This window comes from Psittacula echo, assembly GCF_963264785.1.
Source record: "Psittacula echo genome assembly, chromosome: 19".
NCBI lineage: Eukaryota > Metazoa > Chordata > Aves > Psittaciformes > Psittacidae > Psittacula > Psittacula echo.
Window position 1 is genome coordinate 1,381,493 of NC_137755.1, and position 10,296 is coordinate 1,391,788.

A 10,296-nucleotide genomic window follows, 5' to 3' on the forward strand; every position below is an offset into this window, starting at 1 on the left:
GAGCCGAGCGGAGCCGAAGCCGCCCGAAGGGGACGGAGCCGCCCGAGCGGAGCCGAAGTCGCCCGAAGGGGACGGAGCCACCCGAACGGAGCCGAAGGGGACGGAGCCGCCCGAAGGGAGCCGAGCGGAGCCGAAGCCGCCCGAAGGGGACGGAGCCGCCCGAACGGAGCCGAAGGGGACGGAGCCGCCCGAAGGGAGCCGAGCGGAGCCGAAGCCGCCCGAAGGGGACGGAGCCGCCCGAACGGAGCCGAAGGGGACGGAGCCGCCCGAAGGGAGCCGAGCGCAGCCGAAGCCGCTCGAAGGGGACGGAGCCGCCCGAACGGAGCCGAAGGGGACGGAGCCGCCCGAAGGGAGCCGAGCGCAGCCGAAGCCGCCCCCAGAGGGCGGAGCCGCCCGAAGGGACCCGAGTGGCTCCGAGGGGGTTCGAGAGGAGCCGATGCCTCCCATTGCCCCCCCATTGCCCCCCATTGCCCCCCATTGACTCCCTCTTTACCCCTATTAACCCCCATTGACTCGCTATTACCCCCCCATTGCCCCCCATTGACTCCCTATTACCCCCCCATTGCCCCCCATTACCCCCCCGGTCCCCCCTAAGGCCCCCCCATTGCCCCCAGCGCCCTTGCAGGGCAGAGGCCGCTGTGGGGCAGCGGCTCCGAGCGCTCCCAATGGCGCTGGCGGGGAAAGTGGCGGCGGTGACAGCGGCCACCGACGGGTGAGTGCCCCATAGAGACCCATAGGGACCCATAGAGACCCCATAGAGACCCATAGAGACCCCATAGGGACCCCATAGAGACCCATAGAGACCCCACAGAGGCCCATAGGGACCCATAGAGACTCATAGAGATCCCATAGAGACCCATAGAGACCCCATAGAGACCCATAGGGACCCATAGAGACCCCATAGGGACCCATAGAGACCCCATAGGGACCCATAGAGACCCCATAGAGACCAATAGAGACCCCATAGAGACCCATAGACACCCATAGAGACCCATAGGGACCCATAGAGACTCATAGAGACCCCATAGGGACCCCATAGAGACCCATAGGGACCCATAGAGACCCATAGGGACCCATAGAGACTCATAGAGACCCCATAGGGACCCATAGGAACCCATAGGGACCCATAGGAACCCATAGAGACCCATAGAGACCCCATAGAGACCCATAGGGACCCATAGAGACCCATAGGGAGCCATAGGGAGCCATAGGGACCCATAGAGAGAACCCCATAGCCCCCATGGGGACCCATAGAGGCCTCATGGAGCCCCCCCATAGAGCGGGGGGGCGTGCCCTCGGCTGACCCCGCCCCCTGCGGCACTATACCGCCCCCTGCTGGGCGCGCAGCAACGCGCTGCCTGGACCCCCCCCCATAGCCACTCACAGAGACCCCATAGAGCCCCATAGCGCCCCATAGCGCCCCATAGACACCCATAGCACCCCATAGAGCCCCATAGACACCCATGGAGCCCAATAGTGCCCCATAGCGCCCCATAGACACCCATAGCACCCCATAGAGCCCCATAGACACCCATGGAGCCCAATAGTGCCCCATAGCGCCCCATAGACACCCATAGCACCCCATAGAGCCCCATAAACACCCATAGAGCCCAATAGTGCCCCATAGCGCCCCATAGACACCCATAGCACCCCATAGCGCCCCATAGGTCCCCATAGAGCTCCATAGCACCCCATAGAGACCCATAGAGCCCCATAGACATCCACAGGTCCCCATAGAGCCCCATAGCGCCCCATAGAGACCCATAGAGCCCCACAGATCCCCATAGTACCCCATAGGCCCTCATAGAGCCCCATAGAGCCCCATAGGTCCCCATAGACACCCGTAGGTCACCATAGAGCCCCCATAGTACCCCATAGGCCCTTATAGAGCCCCATAGAGCCCCATAGGTCCCCATAGACACCCGTAGGTCCCCATAGTGCCCCATAGACCCCCATAGAGCCCCATAGAGACCCCATAGGGACCCATAGAGACCCATAGAGACCCATAGAGACCCCATAGAGCCCCATAGAGCCCCATAGAGCCCCATAGAGCTCCATAGAGACCCCACAGAGCCCCATAGAGACCCATAGAGACCCATAGAGACCCACAGAGACCCCATAGAGACCCATAGAGACCCATAGAGACCCATAGGGACCCCATAGAGACCCATAGAGACCCATAGAGACCCATAGGGACCCCATAGAGACCCATAGGGACCCCATAGAGACCCATAGAGACCCATAGAGACCCATAGAGACCCATAGGGACCCCATGGTTCCCCCCCCCCCCAGGATCGGGCTCGCGGTCGCGGCCGGGCTGGGCCGCGCGGGGGCGCGCCTGGTGCTGAGCTCGCGCCGGGCCGAGCACGTGGAGGCGGCGCTGGCGCGGCTGCGCGCGCTGGGGCTGGAGCACGTGACCGGCTGCGTGTGCCACGTGGGGCGGGCCGCGGACCGGGAGGCGCTCGTGCAGAAGGTGCGCGGTTGGGGGGGGGGGGGGGGGACGCTTGTGGGTCCCAGCCCCACACTTGTGGGTTCCAGCCCCACATTTATGGGTCCCAGCCCCACACTTGTGGGTCCCAGCCCCACATTTATGGGTCCCAGCCCCTCACTTGTGGGTCCCAGCCCCACACTTGTGGGTCCCAGCCCCTCACTTGTGGGTCCCAGCCCCACACTTGTGGGTCCCAGCCCCACACTTGTGGGTCCCAGCCCCTCACTTGTGGGTTCCAGCCCCACATTTATGGGTCCCAGCCCCACACTTGTGGGTCCCAGCCCCACACTTGTGGGTCCCAGCCCCACATTTATGGGTCCCAGCCCCTCACTTGTGGGTCCCAGCCCCACACTTGTGGGTCCCAGCCCCTCACTTGTGGGTCCCAGCCCCACACTTGTGGGTCCCAGCCCCTCACTTGTGGGTCCCAGCCCCTCACTTGTGGGTCCCAGCCCCACACTTGTGGGTCCCTGCCCCACATTTATGGGTCCCAGCCCCTCACTTGTGGGTTCCAGCCCCACATTTATGGGTCCCAGCCCCACATTTGTGGGTCCCAGCCCCACACTTGTGGGTTCCAGCCCCACATTTATGGGTCCCAGCCCCTCACTTGTGGGTTCCAGCCCCACATTTATGGGTCCCAGCTCCACACTTGTGGGTCCCTGCCCCACATTTATGGGTCCCAGCCCCACACTTGTGGGTCCCTGCCCCACACTTGTGGGTCCCAGCCCCTCACTTGTGGGTCCCAGCCCCACACTTGTGGGTCCCTGCCCCACACTTATGGGTCCCAGCCCCACATTTATGGGTCCCAGCTCCACACTTATGGGTCCCAGCCCCTCACTTGTGGGTCCCAGCCCCACACTTGTGGGTCCCAGCCCCACACTTGTGGGTTCCAGCCCCACATTTATGGGTCCCAGCCCCACACTTGTGGGTCCCTGCCCCACACTTATGGGTCCCAGCCCCTCACTTATGGGTCCCAGCCCCACACTTGTGGGTCCCAGCCCCACACTTATGGGTCCCAGCCCCACATTTATGGGTCCCAGCCCCACACTTGTGGGTCCCAGCCCCACATTTATGGGTCCCAGCCCCACACTTGTGGGTCCTGACCCCCCCCCCCCCCAGGCTCTGGACACTTATGGGGGCATCGACATCCTGGTGTCCAACGCGGCCACGAACCCCGTCATGGGCAGCACCCTCGAGGCCGAGGAGGAGGTGTGGGAGAAGGTGAGACCCATAGAGCCTGCCCCATAGATCCTGCCCCATAGATCCTGCCCCATAGAGCCTGCCCCATAGAGCCCTGCCCCATAGAGCCTGTCCCATAGAGCCCTGCCCCATAGAGCCCTGCCCCATAGAGCCTGTCCCATAGAGCCCTGCCCCATAGAGCCTGCCCCATAGAGCCCTGCCCCATAGAGCCTGCCCCATAGAGCCCTGCCCCATAGAGCCCTGCCCCATAGAGCCTGTCCCATAGATCCTGCCCTATAGATCCTGCCTCATCAATCCTGCCCTATAGATCCTGCCCTATAGACCCTGTCCCATATATCTGACCCATACATCATGCTCCATAGCTCCTGCCCCATAGCTCCTGCCCTATAGATCCTACCCATTACATCTGCCCCATAGCTCCCGCCCCATAGCTCCCGCCCCACAGATCTTCCAGGTGAACGTGACGGCGGCGGCCATGTTGATCCGCCTCGTGGTGCCCCACATGGAGAAAAGGGGGTGAGGAGGGGAGGGGGCGGGGCTTGGGGGGGGGGGAAGGAGGGGGGCGGGGCCACGCCTTGGCCACGCCCACCCCGCTGTGGCTCCTCCCCCAGGGGGGGCTCCATTGTGTTGGTGTCGTCGCTGGCCGGGTACAGGCCCTTCCCGGTGAGCTGGGGGGCGCTATGGGGCAGGGCGGGGGGGGGGGGGGGGCATGGGGTGTCTATGGGGCAGGCCATGGGGTGAGATCTGTGGGGCTGGACCCATGGCGTGGGGCCTGTGGGGTGGGATCCATGGGGCGGGATGTGGGGCTGGCTATGGGGGTGTGTGGGGTGTCTATGGGGCGGGATCTATGGGGCTGGACCCATGGCGTGGGGCCCATCGAGTGGGATCTATGGGGCGGGATCTATGGGGCTGGACCCATGGCGTGGGACCTATGGGGAGGGATCTCTGGGGCTGGCTGGGGGGATATGGGGTATCTATGGGGTGAGATCTATGGGGCTGGACCCATGGCGTGGGACCTATGGGGAGGGATCTATGGGGCGGGACCTATGGGGCAGGATGTGGGGCTGGCTATGGGGGTGTGTGGGGTGTCTATGGGGCGGGATCTATGGGGCTGGACCCATGGCGTGGGGCCCATCGAGTGGGATCTATGGGGCGGGATCTATGGGGCTGGACCCATGGCGTGGGACCTATGGGGAGGGATCTCTGGGGCTGGCTGGGGGGATATGGGGTATCTATGGGGTGAGATCTATGGGGCTGGACCCATGGCGTGGGGCCTATGGGGAGGGATCTATGGGGCGGGACCTATGGGGCAGGATGTGGGGCTGGCTATGGGGGTGTATGGGGTGTCTATGGGGCGGGATCTATGGGGTTGGACCCATGGCATGGGGCCCATCGAGTGGGATCCATGGGGTGGGATCCATGGGGCCGGCCCCACGGCGTGGGTCCCACTGAGGGGGGTCTATGGGGCGCTGTGGGGCAGGCGCTGGGGCCCTATAGCGTGAGCAAGGCGGCGCTGCTGGGGCTGGTGAAGGCGCTGGGCCCGGAGCTGCGGCCCCTCCGCATCCGCGTCAATGGGGTGGCGCCGGGGCTCATCCGCACCCGCTTCAGCAGGGCCGTGAGTGGGGGGACGTGGGGCGCTATGGGGGCTCTATGGGTCCCTATGGGTCTCTATGGGGTCTCTATGGGGTCTCTATGGGTCCCTATGGGGTCTCTATGGGTCCCTATGGGGTCTCTATGGGGTCTCTAGGGGTCTCTATGGGGTCTCTATGGGGCTCTATGGGTCTCTATGGGTCTCTATGGGTCTCTATGGGGTCTCTATGGGGTCTCTAGGGGTCTCTATGGGGTCTCTAGGGGTCCCTATGGGGTCTCTATGGGGTCTCTATGGGTCCCTATGGGGTCTCTATGGGTCCCTATGGGGTCTCTATGGGGTCTCTAGGGGTCTCTATGGGGCTCTATGGGTCCCTATGGGTCTCTATGGGTCTCTATGGGGTCTCTATGGGTCTCTATGGGTCCCTATGGGTCTCTATGGGTCTCTATGGGTCTCTCTATGGGTCCCTATGGGTCTCTATGGGTCTCTATGGCAGCTCTGGCAGGACGAGCCCACGCTGCAGCGCGTGATGGCGGCCATGGGCATCGACAGGTGGGTGCCGTCACGTGACCCCCCCCCCCTTCCCCACATGACCTCCCTCCCTCCCTCCCTCATCACGTGACCCCCGCAGGCCGGGCACCCCGGAAGACGTGGCCGGGGTCGTGACCTTCCTGTGCTCCCCCGCGGCCGCTTACGTCACCGGGGAGACCGTGGTGGTGGCGGGCGGCGCGGCCTCCCGCCTCTAGGGGGCGCCCGAGGGCGAGCACCAATGGCGGCGCGGCGGGAGCGTCACGTGGGCGCCGGGCAAGATGGCGGCGCCCAGTGGGGGCGGCCATCTTGGCCGCTCTGGGCGCCTGAATGAGACGCTCGGAGATGCAAATGAGATGCAAACGAGATGCAAACGAGATGCAAAGGAGATGCAAACGAGCTTTAACGCGGGGCTCAGCGCCGCCGATGGGCACCTATGGAGGAAACAAAGGTGGGGGGCGCTGTCATTGACCTCTATGGGGCAGGCAGCCCCAGGGCAGGCTGGGATAGGCCGGGCCTCACCCTTCCTCCGGCTGCGCCTCTTCCCATTGGCTGCCGCCTTCCTCCTCTTGGCGGGCGGCGCCTCCTGATTGGGCGGCTCCCAGAGGGCGGCCGAGGCCCCGAAGCACGTGATGGCGGCCAAGGCCCCGCCCCCCGATGACGTCAGGCGCTGCCGGCGCCGCCGCGCGGCCCGGGCCCGGCGGCTCTCGCTCAGGCGCAGGAACAGCGACTCCTCCAGGCGGGTCCTGACCCACAGAGACCCATAGGGACCCATAGGGACCCATAGAGACCCACAGAGAGACCCATAGAGACCCATAGAGACCCCATAGGGACCCATAGGGACCCATAGAGACCCATAGAGAGACCCATAGGGACCCATAGGGACCCATAGAGAGACCCAGAGGGACCCATAGGGACCCATAGAGACCCATAGAGAGACCCATAGGGACCCATAGGGACCCATAGAGACCCATAGAGCCCCCATAGAGCCCCCATAGAGACCCATAGGGACCCATAGAGACCCATAGAGAGACCCATAGGGACCCATAGAGACCCATAGAGACCCATAGAGACCCCATAGGGACCCATAGAGAGACCCATAGATACCCATAGGGACCCACAGAGAGACCCACAGAGAGCCATAGGGACCCCACAGGGACCAACAGGAACCCCATAACCCACAGCACCCCCTCTCCAGCCCCATAGCGACCCTAACCCCCCTCCAGCCCCATAGCGACCCTAACCCCCCTCCATCCCCATAGCGACCCTAACCCCCCTCCCCAGCCCCATAGCGACCCTAACCCCCCTCCATCCCCATAGCGACCCTAACCCCCCTCCCCAGCCCCATAGCGACCCTAACCCCCCCTCCATCCCCATAGCGACCCTAACCCCCCTCCCCAGCCCCATAGCGACCCTAACCCCCCCTCCATCCCCATAGCGACCCTAACCCCCCTCCATCCCCATAGCGACCCTAACCCCCCTCCCCAGCCCCATAGCGACCCTAACCCCCCCTCCAGCCCCATAGCGACCCAACCCCCCCCCAGCCCCATAGCGACCCTAACCCCCCCCAGCACCCCCCCTCCAGCCCCAAGCGACCCTAACCCCCCCCCCAGCCCCACCTCTCCAGGTCTCCGCTGTGGGGCCGCTCGCCCCCTGCCCCCCGGCTGCCCCACAGCTCCTGGGGGGCGTCGCTGAGCTCGTCCCGCAGCTCCCGCAGCACGGAGCTGCCGAGGGCCCGGCGCTGCGCCGCCTCCCGCGCCCGCTGCTCGCGCCCCACGGAATCTATGGGGCAGAGGCACCCGTCAGCCCCTCCGCTGAGCCCAATGGGGGGGGGGGGGGATGTGTGGGGCAGGGCCCGCACTCACCGAACTGCACGGGGAGGATGTGGGGCGGGACGTAACGGCGCCCGCCCCCTAAGCCGGGGGCCTTCGGAGCCGCTGCTTCAGGTTCCTATGGGGCAGAGGAGGCGTGAGCTGCCCCATAGCGCACCCGTAAGTGCCCCACAGCTGCCTGGGTCGCCCCATAGCTCACGTCGGCCATGTTGGAGGGCTCAGCATGGAAGGCTAAGGGGTGCTCGGCTCCTATGGAGAGGATCAGGAGTTATCTATGGGGCAGCCAAGACCCATAGGGAGCACTTGTGGGGCGCACTTATGGGGCAGGGCTCACCTGGGCCCCCCGTCATGGCCGCCCGGAGCAGCTTCTCCACTTGGTACTTGAGGCGGTGCTCGATGGGGCGCAGCTTCTCCAGCACCTATGGGGCAGCCCCATAGAGCCCAGCCCCATAGATCTGCCCCCCACCTCCCTTATAGCAACCCCCCCGAGCCCTCAGCCCCATAGAGCCCAGCCCCATAGAACCCAGCCCCATAGAATCCAGCCCCATAGAGCCCAGCCCCATAGAACCCAGCCCCATAGAGCCCAGCCCCATAGAGCCCAGCCCCATAGAACCCAGCCCCATAGAGCCCAGCCCCATAGAACCCAGCCCCATAGAGCTCAGCCCCATAGAACCCAGCCCCATAGAACCCAGCCCCATAGAGCTCAGCCCCATAGAACCCAGCCCCATAGAACCCAGCCCCATAGACCTGCCCCCGCCCCCCGCGCTGAGCCCCCACTGGGCGCTATGGGGCAGCCCCCCAAGTGTGGGGCAGGGCCCCCCCTCACCACGCGGCTCTCGAGCAGGCGGGGCAGGGCCGGCAGCGCCCCCAGGCTCCCCCCCCGGGCCTTGGCCCCCAGCACCAGGCCCAGGTCCTGCAGGTACTGAAGGAGCAGCTGAGCCCGGAGCGCCAGCACCGAGAGCCCCTGCAGGGACCCACAGGGACAGAGCCATTGGGACCCATTGGGACCCATAGGGAGCCATAGGGACCCATAGGGACCCATAGGGACACATAGGGACCCATAGGGACACATAGGGACCCATAGGGACACATAGCGACACATAGGGACCCATAGGGACCCCATAGGGACCCATAGGGACACATAGGGACCCCATAGGGACACATAGGGACCCATAGGGACACATAGGGAGCAATAGAGACCCATAGGGACCCCATAGGGACCCATAGGGACACATAGGGACCCCATAGGGACACATAGGGACCCCATAGGGACCCATAGAGACCCATAGGGAGCAATAGAGACCCATAGGGACCCATAGGGACACATAGGGACCCCACAGGGACCCATAGGGACCCCATAGGGACCCATAGTGACCCCATAGGGACCCATAGGGACCCATAGGGACCACATAGGGACCCCATAGGGACCCATAGAGAGCAACAGAGACCCATAGGGACCCATAGGGACCCATAGGGACCCCATAGGGACCCCATAGAGACCCATAGGGACCCATAGGGACCCCATAGGGACCCATAGGGACCCATAGGGACCCCATAGGGACCCCATAGGGACCCATAGGGACCCATAGGGACCCCATAGGGACCCATAGGGACCCATAGGGACCCATAGAGACCCATAGGGACCCCATAGGGACCCATAGGGACACATAGGGAGCCATAGGGACCCATAGGGACCCATAGGGACCCATAGGGACCCATAGAGACCCCATAGGGACGCCATAGGGAGCCATAGGGAGCCCTAGGGCCCGCTTTGGTACCTGCTCAGTGCGGAGCCTGCCCCCGCGCACCCTCTGCAGCAGCGCCCGCCCGTGCTCGGTCACCGCCGCCACCTGCAGCCAGCGGGGGGGTAAATGTGGGTCCGGGGGGGTAAATGTGGGTCCGGGGGGGTAAATGTGGGTCCGGGGGGGGGTAAATGTGGGTCCGGGGGGGGGTAAATGTGGGTCCGGAGGGGGGTAAATGTGGGTCCGGGGGGGGGTAAATGTGGGTCCGGAGGGGGGTAAATGTGGGTCCGGGGAGGGTAAATGTGGGTCCGGGGGGGGGTAAATGTGGGTCCGGGGGGGGGTAAATGTGGGTCCGGGGGGGGTAAATGTGGGTCCGGGGGGGTAAATGTGGGTCCGGGGGGGGTAAATGTGGGTCCGGGGGGGTAAATGTGGGTCCGGGGGGGGTAAATGTAGGCCCGGACCTGCCCCTGCAGAGCCTCCAGCAGCGCGACCGCCTCCACCGCCGCCATCTTGGAACTGAAGGCCTGCCGGGAGGAGGCAGCTGCCAATAGGAGCGCGGCGCTGGGGGTGCGAGCCAATGGGAGGGCGAGGAGGGAGAGGAAGTCCCGCCTCCCCGCCGCTGGGCGGGAGCGGGCCAATGGGAGGCGAGAAGGGAGATGCTGGCCTGCCCCCTGCGGGGCGGGGCTTAGGGCGGCGTGGACCAATGGGAGACCGAGGCGCGATTGAGCGGCGGTTGGCGCGACCAATGGGAGGGCCAGGAACGGCCATAGGCGCGCCAGAAAGCCCCCAGGGGCACATAGAGCCCCATAGAGCCCTATAGAGCCCCATAGACCCCCATAGACCTCTATAGAGCCCCATAGACCCCAATAGAGACCCCATAGACGCCAATAGAGACCCCCCAGACTCCTATGGACACCCCAT

The 10,296-nt window shown here is 64.9% G+C and overlaps 2 protein-coding genes across 2 annotated transcripts; one reads left to right on the forward strand and one right to left on the reverse strand.

The window, feature by feature from the left end:
* Nucleotides 1–665: 665 nt before the first annotated feature.
* LOC308228514 (dehydrogenase/reductase SDR family member 4-like) lies at nucleotides 666–6,035 on the forward strand (the record flags this gene model as incomplete). Its single annotated transcript, XM_080631898.1, has 8 exons — nucleotides 666–712; nucleotides 2,293–2,473; nucleotides 3,605–3,706; nucleotides 4,131–4,201; nucleotides 4,297–4,348; nucleotides 5,166–5,300; nucleotides 5,770–5,825; nucleotides 5,905–6,035. 8 exons carry the CDS (start codon nucleotides 666–668, stop codon nucleotides 6,017–6,019), a joined length of 759 nt encoding a protein of 252 aa, XP_080488024.1. The 3' UTR covers nucleotides 6,020–6,035.
* A 47-nt stretch (nucleotides 6,036–6,082) lies between these two features.
* NGDN (neuroguidin) lies at nucleotides 6,083–10,271 on the reverse strand. Its single transcript, XM_080631878.1, has 9 exons — nucleotides 9,837–10,271; nucleotides 9,412–9,483; nucleotides 8,460–8,597; nucleotides 7,968–8,052; nucleotides 7,833–7,882; nucleotides 7,667–7,751; nucleotides 7,421–7,583; nucleotides 6,324–6,547; nucleotides 6,083–6,235 (listed from the first exon to the last, which is right to left on the reverse strand). Exons 1-9 carry the CDS (start codon nucleotides 9,882–9,884, stop codon nucleotides 6,216–6,218), a joined length of 885 nt encoding a protein of 294 aa, XP_080488004.1. The 5' UTR covers nucleotides 9,885–10,271; the 3' UTR covers nucleotides 6,083–6,215.
* Between the last annotated feature and the right edge of the window lie 25 nt (nucleotides 10,272–10,296).

Excerpts from the sequence above, each read along its gene's own strand:
- NGDN (XM_080631878.1), bottom strand. The coding sequence starts at position 9,884 with ATGGCGGCGGTGGAGGCGGTCGCGCTGCTGGAGGCTCTGCAGGGGCAG. Across the intron at positions 8,053-8,459 it reads GCCTGCTCGAGAGCCGCGTG|GTGCTGGAGAAGCTGCGCCC; the intron begins GTGAGGGGGGGC and ends GCTGCCCCATAG. Across the intron at positions 7,752-7,832 it reads AGCCCTCCAACATGGCCGAC|GAACCTGAAGCAGCGGCTCC; the intron begins GTGAGCTATGGG and ends TCTGCCCCATAG.